The 20,537-nt window shown below is 46.3% G+C and overlaps 1 protein-coding gene across 1 annotated transcript in view; it reads left to right on the plus strand.

The window, feature by feature from the left end:
• Positions 1-799: 799 nt before the first annotated feature.
• Positions 800-20,537, plus strand: part of XKR5 (XK related 5) — a 44,824-nt gene continuing 25,086 nt past the window's right edge. The window contains exons 1-4 of the mRNA XM_040347656.1: positions 800-902; positions 10,828-11,011; positions 13,978-14,165; positions 17,438-17,647. Coding sequence (XP_040203590.1) covers positions 800-902; positions 10,828-11,011; positions 13,978-14,165; positions 17,438-17,647 — 685 coding nt within the window. The remainder of the gene's footprint in view (positions 903-10,827; positions 11,012-13,977; positions 14,166-17,437; positions 17,648-20,537) is intronic.

The following is a 20,537-nucleotide window of genomic DNA, read 5'->3' on the forward strand; positions in this document are numbered from 1 at the left end:
TCTGATTTTAGTCTGATAGTGTGTATGCGAGACTGATGAAAGTCAGCTTCATCGGAATTCCGATGAAAAATTCCATCGGATTTTGTTCCATCAGAAATCCGATCGTGTGTTCACGGCATATGAGAACCTCACCTGGAATCTGTAAGAGGACCCCATCTCATCTGGAACCTATAAGAGAAGAACCTCTCCTGGCACCTCTTAAGATAAATTGCCTCATCTGGCACCTGTTTGAGAATCAACTCATTGGCATCTATATGAAAAAATCACCTTGTTTGGCGCCAATGGGGAGAAACTTCCTTGTCTGGTGCCCAAAGGAGATGCCATCTCGCCTGGCGCCCATATAGATGGGACAGTCTCGCCTGGCGCCCATATAGGAGGGGGCAGTCTTGCCTGGTGCCCATATAGGAGGGGGCAGTCTTGCCTGGCGCCCATATAGAAGGGCAGTCTCGCCTGGCGCCCATATAGAAGGGCAGTCTCGCCTGGTGCCCATATAGGAGAGGCGGCCTCGTCGGGCGCCTTTTTAAAAGGACCAATGACTATGCCTTAAGATGGTCCTGGATTGGCATACTATTCATCCTATCATGGAGCAGAAGTTTAGTAACTCTGGGTTATTCTGTATACATCACTTATTTGTCATAACTAATACTATGCAAAAGAGAGAATCTGACTGTTTTTATAAGTATCAGACATTTTTTCTAGTCTGAGGCCTGGGGAGAGCCGTATCTAATCCGTCTGGTAATGAATGCACCTTTTTTTTTTTTTTTTTTTTAAAGACAAGTGGCGCGTGGCGTGTAGAGCAATGCGCACCTTTGTGTATCCCGCTTCTCTGGATTCAACTGCTGCAACGTGGCAGTTGGAAGGAAGCAATGCTACATCATTGTATTCTGTGAATCCCTTCATAAGTGAGAAAAGAATATAGGCTGTGCAGGCAATGGGTCAGGTATTAATGTTGATGTACATGCTTAGTGTACGCAAATAAAGGATCAAGGTCCAGGGAAAATCGGTAACCTGAAAATTCTTCCAGGACACACTACAGTTGTGATAAAGTTTAACCGTTTCTCTATATTTAGTATTCATACCATCCATTATAGTAAGACATGGCAAGCCCTTGTTGACTGCATCCTCTTGTTACATGATCCTCTGTACTGTAACCTCTCTTGTGTGCTCTATATTATTTATAGGTGAAGCTGCGGTGAGCTCTAAAGCCTTGTACACACGATCAGATTATTGGATGACTTTTCGTCAGTTTTTTTTTTTTTGTTAGAAGGCTAGTCTCAAATTGAAAATGAAGAGGGTACTCGCCATCAGAAATTTTTTGGACGACAGAATTTAACGTCAGAAGTGACGTAATGCGTTGAATTGTTTTGTATGTGTTCTTTCATTCCTGAGCATGCGTAGTCTTGCTCTTCTGATTTTATTTTGGCAGAAAACCGTACTAATGAAAAGAAAATCGGACATTGAGGTCACGTCGGACAAAATTTTCAAGCCTGCACTTACAGTTTTTGTCTGGCGAAAATTCTTAATTGGCTGTCAAAAGCAACATTCTACTGATCAAAAAATCGGCAGATCGTTCATCGGATGAAATTTAACTTCAGATTTTCTGACTGTGCTTTAATACACACGATCCGATTATCGTACAACGTATTGTTCGCATTTTGTTGCATAAAATTAATATCGCATACAACAGTGCAAAATGTGCTCTAAGAAAAGTACGATTCTGGAAAAACGCTTCCGGTATGCGTATCTACGAATCTGAAATGTCAAAAACGTGTGACCCCTGTGTCCTGGTTTATTTCCGTGTTCCCGATCATGCGTCTGTGTTTTTCTTTTTAAGCTGACGCATACTGTACTGATTAAACTTATGATAGGCTATCGTCTGAGCAAAGTTTTCGTGTATGTCCCTTCGTATTTTGTTGGACGGACTTTCGTGATCGGCAGTCGAAAAGCTGTGTACTAACGATCAGATTATCGAACGATCTATCCGAAAGCGACTTTTATCATCCGATAATCGGATGGTGTGTACGAGGCATAAGGCTGGAGGGTGCTCAAACCATTAAACGTCCTCAGTTGCAATTGAATATAAGGATCCAGCAGCTTGATTTTAGTAGGGTAGCCAGCTGCATAGTATAAGCTGTTGATGTTGAATGAATGAATGAATGAATGAATGAAAAACTTATAAAGCGCGGCGCATGCAAACTGAATCGCTTCTGGGCGCTAGTTGTTCGTGTCTCATGACATCAAAAGAGCAGAGTTTTGATTCGTCTTCTGAAAGTCAGGTGGTTTTCCTCCAACCGAATGCTGGTTGGTAAAGCGTTCCATAGTCTAGGACCCTGAAAAGCAAACCTTCTTTCTCCTTTGGACTTGTATTTGGTTTTTGGTACCCTGACCAGATTTTGGTCGGTGGATCGCAGAACGCGATTCGAATTGTGAGGTTCTATCTTGTCGCAAAGATATTGCGGAGCCTTCCCATGGATGCACTTATGTGTCAGGCAGAGTGCTTTAAATGCAATTCTGTCTTTTACTGGCAGCCAGTGAAGGGTTCTCAACGAAGGTGAGATTGATTCCCATTTTTTTTTCCCAGTCACAAGTCTGGCGGCCGTATTTTGTACGACTTGCAGACGAGAGATTTGGTACTTTGGGAGTCCGAGGTAAAGGGCATTTGCATAGTCCAGTCTGGAATTCACGATTGTTCCCACCACGACTGCTACGTCTTCTTTGGGGATAAATGGAATAAGTCTGCGTAGTAGGCGCAACAGATGGTGCGCTCCGCTGACTACTGACCCTATTTGTGCGTCCATTGTCATGAAGGTGTCGAAGATGACCCCGAGACTTTTGACTTTGGAGCTAGGGGTGATGATTTGGCCCAGAATGGGCGGGGGTGTCCAGGTTGTTGCCAGTTGACTCTTTCGGCTGGCGTGAAACATAAGGAGTTCTGTTTTTGAACTGTTGAGTTTAAGATAACTCTTAGTCATCCAGTTTTCTATCAAAGAGAGACATTTCTCTAAACTGAGATGATGATCCTTTTTGTTGCAGATGCGAAAATACAGTTGCGTATCGTCTGCATAAGAGTGATAGAGTAGTTCTTGGCTACTGATAATATCAAAGAGAGGGCGAAGATAGATGTTGAAAAGCACCGGTGACAGGGGGGATCCTTGGGGGACTCCACATGACACCGTGCGCTTTTCCGACGTGAAACAACCCAATTTAACTGTTTGTGATCGGTTTTCAAGAAAGGAAGAAAACCATGGTAAATCACCTTCTGCGACTTCTGCTACCTTGGCTAGTCGCATCAGTAACAGTTTGTGGTCTACCGTGTCAAAGGCTGCGCTTAGGTCCAGCAGAATCAGGAGACAAGATTCTCCTTCGTCTGCGGCCTCGAGGGCATCGTCCCATATTTTGAGTAAGGCCGTTTCTGTCCCGTGTCCGGGACGGAAGCCTGATTGTAATGGATCCAGTAGATTGTGGGTATCTAGATGCTGTTGCAGCTGTTGTACCACTACTTTCTCCATTATCTTGGAGAGAACATTTAGGCCTGTTATGGGACGGCGGTGAGTTGGGTCCTTGGGATCCAGGTTAGGTTTTTTCAAGATGGGCTGGATTGTGCCCTCTTTCAACAGGGATGGCACTGTGCCTTCCTTAAATGACTGGTTTATAAGCTGTGTGATGGGTGGTGCCAGGATGTCGGCACATTCCTTCAGCAGTTTGGTGGGGATGATATCATTGGGCGATGTGCTGTTCCGCAAAGCACCAATGATATTTTTTGTGGTATCGATGGAGATCGGTTCCAGAGTGAACTTTGTTGATTGTAGAGCGTTTCTGTGGGTGTTTTGTGGTTGATTGACGGTGGGGTTGAGGGGGGTATTGTTTTGCATGATGCTTTCCCGGATTCTTTCAATTTTGTTGATGAAGAAATCCGATAGTTCATTGCAGAACTCTTGGGTGTCTGAGTTGGGGACTTCAAGACATCCTGGGTTCATGGTCTGGGTGACCATCTTGAAGAGTTCGCGGGGGCGGTTTAGGGCGCTGTTAATCGCCATAGAAAAATGATGTTTCTTGGCTTTGAAGATTTCTTTATGATATCGTGTTGTTATTGCCTTGTAGATGATGAGGTTATCCTCTGCAGGACTTCTTTTCCAGGCGGCTTCCGCCCTTCTGCGCTCTTGCTTCAGAAGCGACAGCTGGTTGTTGAACCAGCCGGACTTTCTTTTTCGGATGCAGGCTTTGCGTTTCGGTGCTACTAAATCGGCTGACTGTAGCAGGGCTGCGTTTACGGCATCCAGTGTATCTGCGGCTGTTTGATGTGGATGGATTGTTTTGATTCTGTTTCCCAAGGTAGATTTGAAGAGTTCCGAATGGAGCTTCTTCTGAGATCTAGCCCAGTGTATTGTCACCGGCTTGGGTGCTTTTATCACTGGGGGAATTTTGGAGATTATGAAATTAATTGCATGGTGGTCTGTCCATGGCAATGGTTCATTTTCTAAAATGCTTATTTTCAGATTTTGTCTGAAAATTAGGTCGAGTGTGTGACCTGAAGCATGTGTTGGCCCGCATATAAGTTGCTGTAGCCCTAATCCCTCCAGGTGATCAATGCAGGCGTCCGCAATGGGATCCTGTGCGGAGTTGGCCCACAGATTAAAGTCCCCGAGCAGCAAAAGGTGTTTGCTGTTAAGGGTATAAGTGGATATAAACTCCGTTAATGATGGCAAAAACTGCGATTTTGGCCCAGGTGGCCTATAGCAGAGGAGAATGTGAACAGTCTCCTGGGGGGAAGTTTGAAGTTGAAGAGTGAGGGTTTCCATGAATGGAAGAGGATTTTGAAGGGCTGGCTTAGTGATTGTAATGCGATTCTTGTGGATCACCGCCAGGCCTCCTCCTCTTTGCCCTATTCTGTTTTCCGTTATAATGCGATAGTTTTCTGGCACCAATTCTCCGAGAATGGTGTTGCAGTCGTCTGAGAGCCAGCTTTCTGTAATAAAGAGGCAGTCTAGATCGTTTTGTAGTAAGAAATCGTGGATTTCTAATCGGTGTTTTACTGCCGATCTTGTGTTGATCAAAGCACATGATATGTGCTCGAGCTGGGTTAAATAGTTAAAATTTTTGATGGTCGATCGTCGATCGAATCTCAAAAGTTGCTCTATTTTTAAGGCCTTTTTGGTGACGGCTGGTAATGCTGTTGCGAATTGTCTCAGACCCCGAATAGAGTGCGCAGAGTATCGCAGATTAGCCATTGTCGCCAGTCACATTGTCATCAGTCTTTCCTAATTGCGGCGGCCGCGAATGAGGCCTGGTCTGGCGCGGATGCGGGAAGAGCCGCGAGACGCCGGACGTGATGGGTGGAAGACTGTCCAAGTGAGCCGTCACTCGTTGAGTCTTCTCTCCCCGATTGGTCCAGAGGAAGGCGAAAAACCCCAGGCGTGCTGTGCCAATCTGCAGCGATCGGGGGGAAAAAATTCCTTCCTGACCCCTTAACGGCGATCGGTGCAACCCTGGATCAATTGGCTAGGGGGGTGTGGTGGACCCTGCCTGGCTGCACTATCCCTGGGGAGAGCCGACTCGTTTGAGAGCGTCCTGCTCTCACTATCCCTGGGGTGAGCAGACTAAGATGAGAACGTCTGCTGCACCGCTGAATCTATATAGCAAGAGTTCCAACTTTATTAGCTGCAAGCTTGTTCTGGATCAGTGATTGAAAAAAATAATGAAGACTCCTGTCTTACCTCCTGTTTCAAACTCCTGGTTTTTAACTCGCACTTTTGATCAAAGAATGCACTTCTGATCAGAGAGTCCACATGTGAAGCCACCATCAACTGGGAGCCAGCTCCTCTGGGAGCTTGTACAGCCACTTTAATACTCACCTGTGAAGACCTGTGAACAAACACACACCTGTGAACAATTAAACCCTCCCCTTAATTAGCAGAAAGGAAAAAGAAAAAAAAAAGCTGTTTTAAAAGTGTCAGAGAAAAAGAGGGGAAAAAACAAATCTGCAAGCAGAAGCAAATGATAGCCAAATCCTGTTTTTTAACTCGCACTTTTGATCAAAGAATGCACTTCTGATCAGAGAGTCCACATGTGAAGCCACCATCAACTGGGAGCCAGTTCTATCAACAGTCCTGGGAAAGTTGAAAACGCAGAGATTCTCATATTTGTATAAAGTGAATAATCGTCAATGAAGTGAAATTACCGCATATACTCGAGTATAAGCCAACCAGAATATAAGCCGAGGCACCTAATTTTACCATAAAAAATGGTAAAACTTATTGACTCGAGTATAAGCCTAGGGTGTCCATCTGCATGCCTCTATTTGCCTCCCTGTGTCCATGTGCATGCCTCACTGTGCCCATGTGCATGCCTCACTGTGCCCATGTGCATGCCTCACTGTGCCCATGTGCATGCCTCACTGTGCCCATGGCTTGACTGACGTTTAACATGGGAGTCTATGAAAGGGGTGCCCGGCTTCGAAAAATCGGTGCTCCCCAGCCGTAGGTCCCCCAGACAACAAACTTTGCACACTTGTAGAGGAGAAATGGGGCTACATGTGTGCCATGTTCCGGGACCAATGACCGGTCGGTACCGGGTCCCCAAAATCGCCAGAGAAATTATCGTTTAACATGGGAGTCTATAGAAGGGGTTGCCCGGCTTTGAAAAATCGGTGCTCCCCGGTCGTAGGTCCCCCTGGACAACAAACTTTGCCGGGAGATCAAGCGCAAAAAGGTGACTAAGCCAAGGGGGGCATTTTCAGCACAAAAAAAGTGCTGAAAAACTCGGCTTATACTCGAGTATATACGGTAAGTGTTTGTTTTTTATTGCACTTAGTACATCATAAGTAGGTGCCTAACACTGAGCGTCTGTCTGTTGCTTGGTGTGCAGTCTCTCGGACCTACTCTGCAGCATTACTGTGCGATTCTGATACTGTGTTCTGACCTCTCCGAGATGTTCTGCCCTTTATACATTATAAATGTGGGCAGTTTTGTTGGAATCATGCTGGCTGGATAAAGTGTCGTGTCTCGGGGGTCACGGCAAACAAACACAACCTGTCTGTCAGTCAGATCTCTCTTACTGATTGGCAGTTAGAGATGAGCAAGCTAGCCAAGGATACCTCAAGACAACCACTGGTGCTGAAATTTTTATGAATTGTTTTATTTTATTTTTTTCCTGTTGCTTGTGTGTGCGTTTTTTTTTTTTTTTTTTTTTTATATATATATATAAAAAAAATTGGCATCAGGAAAAGTGAGGAAGATAGGTTCTTAGTACGGCTAGAGTAAGCTACTTAGTAGATTTTGGGTTATGTTAATAATGCGGCTAAATGTCTATGTACCCTTGTAATAACCATATGAGTGTGCTCTGTTGTAAGGAGGTGGCCAGACAGAATGTCTCCAGATGGGTTTCTTGAATCTCGAAACAGGACCCCGCACTTGATAAGGTGCCAAGCTCAACATGCCTTCTCTCCCTTGGTCAGTCCCTCACTGGGCTGTTTGTCTCCCACCACCCTAACTACCTTACTTGGGCTGACCACCCATCTTTTCATCTAGGCTCCCTGGGAGAAAACTACTGATTCCCAATGTAAAACCTCCATGATCTGGTCGCATCCATCCCTGATTATTGGGGCCTACCTGCTGTTTCTATTCTTGACCAACTCCGCACTCTTGACCTCTCTGCAGTCAAAACCCATCTCTTCTGAGGGCAAAAGTTTACTTCGGGAATGGTTACTAAGCGCCCAGAGGCGATTCGGTTCGCATGTGTTGCGCTATATAAGTTTTTCACTCACTCACTCATTGTCAACCCCTTTTTCCCAATGAAGAACTCTAAATCCCCTAACTGGTGTTTTTTTTTTTTAAATTGCGTTGGAGTGAGTAGTTTCATGACATAACCTTATGCCGCGTACACACGGTCGAACTTTTTAGCATGCAAAACTCTGATGGAATTTCCGATGGATAAATCGAGAATCTGCTCTCTATCTAAAGTCCGTCTGGAAGTTCAGACGGAAAGAGTCCGATGGGGCATATACACGGTCGGAACATCCAATGGAAAGCTCCGATCTGACTTTATCCATTGGAAATTCTGACCGTGTGTACGCGGCATTAGTCTCTTTATTGGCTCCTTTCTTGTCAATACAATAAACGTAATTCACTTTCACTGTCGTGATTTAGGTGACAGTCTCACTATTCTGACTCTGTGTTGTAATAGTGACTTCTCCCTTGCTGAGACCTCTATGGTTGGCCTGTATAAGCAGAAACAATCACTGCGGACAGTTTTAGATAACTGAACTCACCAAATACTCTTTCTCGTCCACAAAGATCTTTATTGAACGTGAAGGTTACAGCAGACAACAGGATGTGGCAGATTGAAAAGGACAGTATTTGTAGGTTCAAACATGGTAATGCCTTCCCTGATGCAAGCAGATTAGCGTGTGGCCTTGAGGCAAGGGGCTATCTTAACCTGTAAAGACAATGTTCTGAGGACGGGGAAATGCATCATAGGTGAGAGGGACCACAGAAAAGGATGGTGAAATAACCGGAAGATAGAAGTATATTAACCAACTATACTGGGGCCAAACAAACAATGGCTTAAAAGAGAAGTATGGGTTTGGGGTCCCCGTCATACTTGCCTAGGTGGATGCAGCATTGGTCCGATGCTTTATCTGTCCCCCGGTGCCCCTACACTGAGAACCGAGTGATCAAACATCAATGATGGCTTAGTTCTCACAGTTCCCCGAGCAGAGAGCTGACTGTCAATCGGCAGCTCTCTGCTCCTCCATGCTCACTGGAGCAGTGAGCTGTGGAGGGGCGGGGAGCGGCCGTCTCAGCCTCTCAGCGGGGAGCTGAGATGGGTATCAGTCCAGGCACCTGGTGGATCCAGACTTTATTGTCTTGGTACCTAGACTGATTCCTGTGATGTCAGCAGAGAGTGGACTTCAGTCCGCTCTCTGCTGAAAACTGGTTACAGGAGTGCAAAACGAATTGCACTCCGGTGACCCATAGGAGAAGATCAGCCAAACGAGCTCAGGCTGGAATCCTCTTTTTTTTTTTTTTAAGGAGATTAACCATATCAATTCTCAATTCACAGTCATATGAACATTAACCATGACTATGCGTTGTATTATATTTTCATACAAGTGTAACAGCACACTCATGTAAGGGGGTATGTCAGTAGAGTTGCCACCTCATCCCTTTAAAAAGGAACACATCTGAATTACACAGGTTCTGTGGCTGATTAAGGTGGTAATTAAACTCACTTGGTGCCTTATCTGCATTAAATTGGCCTCAGAATCTGTGTAATTCAGATGTGTTCCTTTTTAAAGGGATGAGGTGGCAACCCTATATGTCAGGGGGGTAACCTACACTTAACAACAAGTAAAGAATGCGTAAACAAACCAGTGCAACAGGTATCAAGTCAGTATAATGAGTATACCTAAAGTTATATACTGTCAGCAAGCAATGGAGTCCAAGGTCTGACAGAAAAGTTCCAGTTCTAAAGGAAAACGACAAGGCAAGAGGTGCCTCTGGGTGTAGTGGTTTTAACACAATTTTTATGTAAACACAGAATATAGCCACTCACATTCTTGTGGTATATAGTAGGCATGTCAATTCCCAATGAAGGGAGAGAGGTCCGCCATTCACTTCCTGGTCCTGTAGAAGTGTATTCTCACGGCTGATGAGATGGAGCCGGCTGCGGTGGAGGAAAGGGACTTCAAACGAGGTTCGGAGCGCAGATGGAGAGGCAGGCGAGGGGTGATGACATCACTGGGGGTGCGACGCGTTTCCGAGTGTACAGGCAGTGTATGACAAAGGAGTGCGGCAGCTGCGTCATACACTGCCTGTACACTCGGAAACTCGTTGCATCCCCAGTGACATCATCACCCCTCTCCTGCCTCTCCATCTGCGCTCCGCGCCTCGTTTGAAGTCCCTTTCCTCCACCGCAGCCGGCTCCATCTCATCAGCCGTGAGAATACACTTCTACAGGACCAGGAAGTGAACGGCGGACCTCTCTCCCTTCATTGGGAATTTACATGCCTACTATATACCAGAAGAATGTGAGTGGTTATATAAAAAATGTGTTAAAACTACTACACCCAGAGGCACCTCTTGCCTTGTTGTTAACCTACACTTAAAGTGTAAGTAAACCCACCTATCATTTTCAGCCAAGGAAGCTGCCATCTTGGCCTATGTTTAATCTTCAACTGCCATAGTGCTGCACATGTGATCAGTTATGACACCAGCCATTGGATGGTTTGACAGTTTGGTTGAGAGCACAACCAATGTGACAGTTAGCAATGCCGGAAATGTAACTGTTTTTTGAAACTGTTAAATCGATGGGTTTACTTCCGCTTTAACTTTCCATTTTTGGGTGGAACTCCGGTTTAAAGTCCAGTGAATGATACTCTGTGCGGAATTAAAAGCTGTGTTAGAAAGAGCGAGACCAGCTGACCATTCTACAATACATTTTCCTCAAAGCTCCTCAGACAAGAGATCCCAATCCTCCTCCCTTCTGCGCTTACAGGGGAGAGGCAATTTATGAAGAAAATCTATTAGCAACTGCCTATAGGTTGTTGAAATCAGCCCCTTTTTTAGTAGCGTCAGCTTAAGTGTATCAACAAAAGGTGTGGGAGGGAAAAGGAAATGGAAGGAGTCATATGAAGCACGTGACGCAATTGTAAATATTGATGGAACCATTCATGATGAAGAGAAAACTGAATGAAGTAGAAATGGAGCAGAATGGACTTTGAGGTCTCTTGCATGGAGAGGAGGCGGCGGCTTGCAGGGGTTGGGGGTAATTTGCCACTATATACACATGTTTTTTTTTTAAACTTCTCATACTGTGTTTTATTGACAGAGTGTGCGGTGGTGGTACATTACTTCCTTACTGCCCAGTACCTGTGGGCAGGATGGACTCTCGGCCTGCTCCTTCCTGGCTGCCTCATCCAGGCTCTCAGCTTTGTCTGGCTACACTCCGATGGACATCCACGATGCCTCGCTCTGGGTCTGGTCCACATCTTCCAGCTGGGCATCTTAAAGAGGTAAGGACTGACTGAACGACTAGAGCCAGGACTGAGTTCACTCCAAATTTTTTGTCATGTTGGGTGTTTCTTTTGTGGTGTACACTGCAGCAGTAGGTACACTGAAATAATAAGATCACCTTTTTGTAGGGGGGGAGGAGCCTGCAGAGCATAGGAGGCGAGGAGAATGGACCTGTGTCTGCTTTGCTTTTCCCCTTCGCCCCTCTAACTGACGGTGTCTGCTATGTCGTTTCCAGGCAGGCGGAGCCTTTGATACATTTCGGGGGGCAGTAGTAGATTTAGGTTTTGTGCTGCCCTAGGCCTGACTAAACTCGTGCACCTCCTAATTTCAATGTGACCCACCCCTTTATGTCAAGGCCACACCCCTTGCTGTTTAAGACCCATCCTGAAATTTTCGAGTGGGTACACTAATTCTGGGGGGGGGGTATGGGATTCTCTTCATTTGGATAGATTTCCTCTCACTTCCTGTTTGGCTCTGGGGCAGGAAGTGAAGGGAAATCGCTGCAATGGGACTGGGATGGTAAAAAAATAAACTGACAGGGGCTATAACCCTCCCTTACTCTATCCAAAATGAAAATAAAAATTGTTGCCTATAGTTCTACTTTAAGCACAAATTTCTGATAATTTTATGGAGAGGACTAAGAAGATATAACCATGCCAATGGTGCACCAGAAACGTATAGCACAGTGAGGAAGGTTTGTGGTCCAGGATAATAGGTCAATCAAAATTAGAAACCGAGCGCCCCCACATTTGCAGAATGCCCACATACCGGAAGCAGTGCGGCCGCTTTTATGGGGGCGATAGACTAATTTGCCTCTCAGCCCAGTCTGCCCCATAAGACTGCACCACACTAAAAGTGTAGCACAAGCCGGTGGGGACTCTTTCCATGCTGCCCCCCTGCAAAGTGCTGCCCTGGGCCTTGTTGGCCTAGGCCAAGATACAGCATTGCGGGGGGTGTGCAAGCATTTAGACAGCAGTGCAGCTGCCTGAATGCTTCCACCTGACTGCCAGGAGTCTGAGGCCTAGTACACACGAGAGGATTTATCCGCGGATACGGTCCACCGGACCGTATCGCGGATAAATCCTCTCGAGGATTTCCACGGATTTGGATCCGATGGAGTGTACTCACCATCGGATCGAAATCCGCGCCGAAATCCCCTCGCGATGACGTGTCGCGCCGTCGCCGCGATGATGACGCGGCGACGTGCGCGACGCTGTCATAAAAGGAATTCCACGCATGCGTCGAATCATTACGACGCATGCGGGGGATCCCTTCGGACGGATCGATCCGGTGAGTCTGTACAGACCACCGGATCGATCCGCGGGAGCCAATTCAAGCGGATAGATTTGTAGACATGTCTACAAATTTTTATCTGCTGGAATTGGGAAATTTCCGCGGATAAATATCCGCAGGAATGTACACACCATAGAATCTATCCGCTGAAACCGATCCGCTGAGATTTTTCAGCGGATGGATTCTATCGTGTGTACGGGGCCTGGGAGTCCGCTTGTCAGATTTGCACACTACCTGGAGGGTCATAGGGTAACTCCACTGGCAAAAATATTGCAATAATAATATATATAAATTGCAACACAGGTCATATTGTAAAAAAGTAATTTACTTTTCAATCTGCAATGCTATAATCTTCTGTAAAAAGCAATATGGCTACTTAGAGACTTTTTCTACACAGAATGTAATTTCCTGCTTGTGTGGCTCATTGATTTTCCCAGACGTCTACACTGTTATAATCTTTGCAATGTACATAGATCACTAAAAGTGGATTTTTTTTTCTTTTGTTTGTTTGTTTTCTCAACAAAAGTGAGCTACTAAGAAAAGGTGAGGTCTTTGGAAGGTCAAATGGAGTACAGGATGTGGCTGTACTTTTACATAGTTAGTCAGGTTGAAAAAAGACACAAGTCCATCCAGTTCAACCACAAAAAAATTAAATATCATACAGTTCCATATACCCAATTCTATATCCACAGTGGATCCAGAGGAAGGTGAAAAACCCCAGCAGAGCATGATCCAATTTGCTACAGCAGGGGAAGAAATTCCTTCCTGATCCCCCGAGAAGCAATCTGGTTTTCCCCGGATCAACTTTACTTGTAAATGTCAGTACCTTTTTTAAAGCAATCTACTGAGCTGGCCAGAACCACCTCTGGAGGGAGTCTATTCCACATTTTCACAGCTCTTACTGTGAAGAAACCTTTCCGTATTTAAAGGTGAAATCTCTTTTCCTATAGACGTAAAGAGTGCCCCCTTGTCCTTTTTGTGTTGACCATAAAGTGAATAACTAAACACCAAGTTCACTATATGGACCCCTTTTGTATTTGTACATGTTGATCATATCCCCCCTTATTCTCCTCTTCTCAAGAGTGAATAAATGCAGTTCCTCTAATCTTTCCTCATAGCTGAGCTCCTCCATGCCTCTTATCAGTTTGGTTGCCCTTCTCTGCACTTTCTCCAGTTCTCCGATATCCTTTTTGAGAACTGGGGCCCAAAACTGAACTGCATATTCCAGATGAGGTCTCACTAATGATTTGTACAGGGGTAAAATTCTCTTTCTCTCTTTTCTTTCTTTCTCTCTCTCTTTCTCTCTTTCTCTTTTTTTCTCTCTCTCGCTCTCTCTTTCTCTTCCTCTCTTTCTCTCCCCTTTGGAAACCGCAGCTTGGCACTACATGCCATTATTGAGCTTATTATCTACTAAAACCCCCGATCCTTCTCCACTATGGATTCCCCCCAGTTGTACTCCCCCTAGTATGTATGATGCATGCTCTGGTCCTAGCATGCCCATATGTATGTTTGCGCTATACCCACACAGCCGTATCCTGTAATTCCTTTCTACAAGCAGCTCTACTCCAAAACCCTGTATATGCCGGGTGCTGAAAAATGCCATATTTTTACGTTTTATGATGGTGAGTCTCCACTTCCAAGGTATCAACAATGTATGTATTTTGTGTTTCAGGCATGTAGATTGTTTGCATTTGGCTCTGTGCGGAAGACTTGATGAGACATGTCAAGCAAGGGAGCTGGTGATAAGGCAAGGGGACCTGTCTCTTCTGCGGCTCATAGAAGCTCTTCTTCAAGCTCTCCCCCAGTTATTACTTCAGACTTACATCTATATGACTCTGGAGAAGGCAGATATCTATGCAGGTAAGCTGTGTGACAGAAAATGGAAGAAAAACAACTCTTCACACCGGAGAGCAAAGCTCTCTAATGCACTGCTGAAAATTCCAGGCTTAAAGCGGGGGTTCACCCTATTAATAAAAAAACATTTTTTTTTCCTCTAGCATAACATGAGGCATAGTAGCGCGAGCTACAGTATGCCTGTCTTTATTTTTTTAGTCCCGTACTCACAGTGCATTTGTAGACATAAGATTCCGACTCCCAGCGGGGAATGGGCGTTCCTATGGAGAGGGAAGGTGATTGACGGCCGGCTCTGGCACGTCACGCTTCTCCGGAAATACCCGAAATAGGACTTGGCGCTTCACGGCACCTGCGCATAGTCTGTGCGCAGGCGCCGTATAGCGCCGTGAAGAGCCGAGACCTGTTCCGGCTGTCTTCGGGGAGCGTGACGTGCCAGAGCCGGCCGTCAATCACCTTCCCTCTCCATAGGAACGCCCATTCCCCGCTGGGAGTCGGAATCTTGTGTCTACGATTGCACAGTGAGTACGGGACTAAAAAAATAAAGACAGGCATACTGTAGCTCGCGCTACTATGCCTCATTTTATGCTAAAAAGTTGTTATGGAGGGTGAACCACCGCTTTAAGGGCTCTTTCACACGGCGGACCATTCAGGTCAACCTGCCAGTTTTTTAGGTGGACCTAAACGGGCGCTCCGTGCTCCTCTATGGAGCCACGGATGTCAGCGATGACATGCCCGCTGACATCCAACCAGCTCCGACCCGCCAAAGTGTGATGGAGGAAAGCCCTATTTTCCGTCTGGCTGATCACCGGATGAAGCCCCGTCTTGTAGGTGTAATGCGTAAGGTGGAGACAGGCGCATGATGTCATCATGCTACCCAGAAGCTGTTGTGTGTGTACTTCATCCTCTTGCCCTTCAAGGATAGTAGTTATCATTGCACCATCTCTATAGGGCCAAGGTACTCTTGCCAGGGTTCCGTATCAACTTAATCAGTTGCAATGTAACTCACTTTGAGACTGTCTAGGGCTGTGTGTGGCTTTGAATTGCGCCATCAATGCTAGCAAGTAGGGATGGGCCCAGGTGTGTTTGGATCGTAGTCCCAACTAGGGGTGCAACGGATCGTCATTGATCCGTGATCCGCACGGATCAATGACTTTGGATCGGCACACACGTGATCCGTGGCGTGCTGCGGGACTGCAGAGCAAAGCGGTAAAAAACACATTGAAATTGTCTCCGCTCTGTTTGCACACAGCCCGCCTGCTCTTTTTTTTTATAATTACTCATTTTCTTTATTTTCCAAATTACATCACATACAATAAACAAATAACAAAACAAAACAGGAAAAAAAAAAAAAAAAAAAGGATATCTCCGTACATATTCAAATAAAAATACTTTCCTACATTACCTTATCCCCCCCATGGGCACCATCGGCCTCCCCCTCCCTCTCCTCCAATCCCCCGTCCCACTCCCCACCTACAAGAGGCGGGAGGGACGCCAGGGAGAGAGAGAAAGAGGAGGAGGAGAACAGCCCGCCTGCTCTTAACCACGCTGTGATAGACAGAATGCGTGTCCAATGCGCTGATGTGTTTTGTCTATTACAGCGTGGGCTTAGAAGGAGGTGGGGCTGTGTGTGAGCAGGAGTGGAGACGTTTAAACATACAGGCCTTTAGTTGGTTTCTAGCAGAGAATGTGCTGCTGCCGCCCGTCCGTTCCCCGCCACACCTCTCCCGGCTGGCTCTGCCCCCCCCCCCCTCCTCCTCCCCCCAGCTGGCGTCCGTCCCCCCCCCCCTCCTTCCCCCAGCTGCCGTCTGTCCGTTCCCCCCCCTCCTCCTCCCAGCTGCCGTCCGTCCGTTCCCCCCACACCTCTCCCGGCTGGCTCTGCCGTCCCCCCTCCTCCTCCCCCCAGCTGCCATCCCCCCCCCCCCTCCTCCTCCCAGCTGCCGTCCGTCCGTTCCCCCCCCTCCTCGTCCCAGCTGCCGTCCGTCCGTTCCCCCCACACCTCTCCCGGCTGGCTCTGCCCCCCCCCCCCCTCCTCCCCCCAGCTGCCGAGTCTCCTGTCCTTGCTGCAAATAGCACACAGTGAGAGGGGTGAGCTGTGCTCTTCCCATCTCAACTGTGAGGACTGTTTTTGGAGGTGACAGGGTTAACAAAGAGAACCTGTCACCTTCAATTGCTATGACACAGGGAATTGTTTTCTCCTGTGTGATAGCAATAAAGTTAAATGTAAAAAAAAAATAAGAAATAATAATTCAATTAATAAAACAATAAGTAATTAAAAAGTAAAGAAGAAGAAAAATAATATTAAAAATAAGAAAATTATACAAAAATTAAAGTAAAAACGACAAGCTACAAAAAAAAAGTGATAATGTAATTAAAAAAAAAGAAGAAACAAAAAATATTTGAACTAACCGTGCCGCCCCTGCCATCCAACTGCTATTCTCCGGGGGGGGGGGGGGGGGGGTTCGGTTGGTGGGGAGGGGGTGCATTGCAGAACCTGGCCTTGGGGTGGCAGGGAAAGGAAATCCAGCCCTGCTAGCTGCCCTCTCACTTCTTCCACCCTGGCGAGGCGGCAATTTGGGGCACAGTGAGGCAGCAATTTGGGGCACAGTGAGGCAGCAATTTGGGGCACAGTGAGGCGGCAATTTGGGGCACAGTGAGGCGGCAATTTGGGGCACAGTGAGGCTGCAATTTCTTTTGCTGATCCGAAAAATGATCCGATCCGTGACTCCTGACCCGAGGAACGATCCGAACCGTGAGTTTTTTTGATCCGTTGCACCCCTAGTCCCAACCCACCTGAGCAATCCCGCCAGCACTTCTCCATATCCATGGCTGCAATTTTGGGGGAAACGTGGCTGTTGAGCTGTAGTAGCCGGTTGATGAAATCTCAGCAGTTTGATCTAGTCGGCCCATTGTTCCCCAAACTTGTGCAGAGCTGTTCCAAGACATGTCCATCTTATGCGCTCGCTTCCATAATATTTGTATTTATTTTTTAATACTGCAGCAGCAGTTTTGTTAGGTTGCCCCTGTACCCACATACCATAGAGATAAATGCATGTAAAAGCCAGGGTAGCGTTTTTTTAGGAAGAACTTGTTTCCCTCCTCCTATGTGGAACACATTTATAAATTCAAAGTGCTAACCGGCCCTCAGAAGGTCTTTGCTAATGAGGTCCAACGGTCTTGTATTTATTCAGAACTGTTTTTGTAATGTTAGAATGTTTTGTAAAATGTTATAAATCTTTCTGATATTCTGACTTTGTTTATGTTGTGTTTTTTTTTTCCAGCTAGCTGTTCCCTGGCATGCCTCTTGTCTGTGTCCTGGGCACTGGTCTCCTTCAGTCACTTCCTGTGCCTCCTGAGACCTGGGAACCTGTGTCTGCCGTGGGCATCGGTTCTGTGCCAGCTCCTGTGGAGGATGGGCATGGTTGGGACCCGTGTGATGGCCTTGGTAGTGTTTGCCAGAGTCTTTCATTTCTGGGTGTTTGCTGTGGGAGGTGAGAAATCATCTTGCACGTATTTTACTGTATGTCCTTGATGAACTTTCCTTCTGATAATGCGAACATGCGTGCCACCTTCCCTACCTTTTTTACTTAAATAATTTGTGTTACTTACCTTTTGAAAAATGTATAGATCGAGACAACTGAATTCTCTGGTCTGCATACTCCTATGGTGTTTCTTTATGGATGCATCAGTAATGGTGCCAATACCAAGTATTTTCATGAGTACTTGTGAAAATGCTCATGATACCTAAAACTGATGCTTTGCAGTGCGAATTGCGTCCATACAAAATTAATGGGCGCGAATCCCATTCGGTTTGAACGGGAATGTGGTGCGATTTTTTTTTTTTTTTTTTTTTTTTTTTTTTTTTTTTCCCCCACCGCTTCTGTTTGTGTGAACCCAGTATAAAAGTTTATTAAAAATGTTTAATGTGAGCTGTTTTTTTAGAGTACATAAAGTGGTGAAAATTATGTGATCTCCTGCAGATTTTGTAAGTTTGCCCACTTGCAAAGAAATCAAGGGTGTGTGTGTGTGTGTGTGTGTGTGTTTCTTTATCGTTACATCACGGGACACAGAGCGGCATTCATTACTATATGGGTTATATGGAGTACCTTCAGGTGATGGACACTGGCAATCTCAAACAGGAAATGCCCCTCCCTATATAACCCCCTCCCATAGGAGGAGTACCTCAGTTTTTACGCCAGTGTCTTAGGTGTTGGTCATGGTTTAGCTTGCCTCCGCATCCTTGGGATTAGGTGAGCTAACCGGTTCTGTCCAAAGGCCTCAGCGCTAAAGTGGTCAGTAACCGGGCCCCAAACCCTTGGGGTATAGCCCATAATGCTTTTCTTTTTAGAGAGCTGGACCCTGGGCCCAGAACTTAGAAACCTTTGGGGGCCTAATGTTTCTGTTGCCAGGGTGCTATATGGGCCCAGGACAGTGGATCCTTCATAGGAACCCAGGGCCTGAAGGTCTAGACATCCCCACGGAGATGGGGGAAGATTGGGCCTCTTGCTTGGCAAAGTCCTGCGGCATGGAGCAGGTAAGTGAGGGGAAAACTTGCGGAACTTGGTTCTTAGCAGGTTTTTTCTGGGGGGTCACAGGGGACATGCCTAAAGTTATGCGCTGCATCTGGCAAACTAGTCACATATCTTAATGATAGGATGGCTCTATGTGTATTATTCCCCATAAGAAGTGACCTCCCTTGTAGTGTTGGAAAAGCATTGAGTGGGGCCTGTGTGATATACATTGGAACTGGGGAGGAAAGACCTGAGCGGCAGCACGGGGCGCCGAGGACACACATTGGCCAGAAAGGATATTGCAGTCTTCAGAAGACTGTTTTCAAGCCTAGAAATAGGCTGTTTCTTTTCCATCTCATAGTTTTTTCTTTGCAATACTACTCAGGGGGACAGAATGCTTTTTCTTTCCTGGGTTTGAAACAAAAAGAAAAAAGAAAAAGAGAAAAAGATTGAAAAAAAAAAAAAAAAAAAAGTCATCTAGGGGAGAGGAAGCATTTTTTATCCCCCAAACAGGTGTTTGGGCAATTAACTATTTATAGTTCCAAGTACCAATAAGCTAGCAGGTGTACCTCGGTATTGTACCATGGCATCCGGGTCAGAGGGTACAAGAGGTGGGGATTCCCCCAGAGAGTCTGAGGTCTCGGACAAAGTTATGCCGCTGCTTTCCCCACAGGGAGCCTTGGGGCCATCGGGATCTGGGGCTGGAGCTGGCGCGGGTCAGTCCAACCCTAAGATAGTCACGGACGAGGTATTACTCACCTCTTTAAAGGAGATGGAGAAAAGAATGGGAAAAATGATAGCCACAGCTATGCGGGGCAGTAAACGGATTAGATCTCCGTCGCCCGAGCGTGGACCCTCAGAAGAGGAGGTCCTTTCCTCAGGGGAATTGGACGACCTCTTGGACAAGGACCAAGTAGGTTCAGGGATCGAAGATCCGGATACAGAGGAGTCTGGAGCAGTCTCCCAAGGGGAGAGCTGGTGGATTCAAGCCTTAACGGACTTGGTCCATAATGCATTCAACTTGCCAGTACCAGATCTCCAGGTATCGACGGTTTCAGCTTTGGGCTCACTGAGGGCGCCTCAAAGCAATGCAGTGTTTCCGATCCACCCTCTACTAGAGGGAGTTTTGTTCCAAGATTGGAACAAGCCAGATAAAATCTTCTTACCACCTAAAAGATTCTCTGCCCTATATCCTATGGAAGATAAATTTTCCAAGAAATGGGCTACTCCTGCAGTGGACGCAGCCATCTCATGTATTAACAAATCATTAACATGCCCTGTAGAAAACATACAGGTATTCAAGGATCCAGTTGATAAACGCTTGGAAGCACTACTTAAGAACTCCTTCACTACTGCAGGGGCAGTAGTACAGCCAGCTGTGGCTGCGATTGGGGTTGCTCAAGCATTATCGGATCAAGTTAAGCAGATGCTTAAACTTATTCCTGCCCAGCAGGCAGAAGAATTTTCGGATGTCCCTAAGGCCATATGTTTTACGGTAGACGCAATTAAGGATTCTATCCAGCAAGCGTCACGTTCATCGTTATCCCTTATCCATATGAGAAGACTCTTATGGTTAAAAAGCTGGGAGGCCGAGCCCCCATGCAAGAAGCTCCTGGTAGGGTTCCCCTTCCATGGAGGACGACTCTTCGGAGAAGACCTAGATAAATACATTCAGACCATTTCAAACGGCAAAAGTACTCTCTTGCCAACTAAGAAGAGGTTTCAGGGGCCTGCGTTTAAACGACAGTACTCCCCTGGGCAGGGGCCCTCTAATGCCAAACAGTATCGACGGCCTCCTGCGAAAGCAAACTTCGGCTTCAACAGCAAGTCACAAGGACAGGCTGCTAGAGGCAGAAAGCAGTGGTTTCGC

Source organism: Rana temporaria, chromosome 4, assembly GCF_905171775.1.
Source record: "Rana temporaria chromosome 4, aRanTem1.1, whole genome shotgun sequence".
Taxonomy (NCBI): Eukaryota; Metazoa; Chordata; class Amphibia; order Anura; family Ranidae; genus Rana; species Rana temporaria.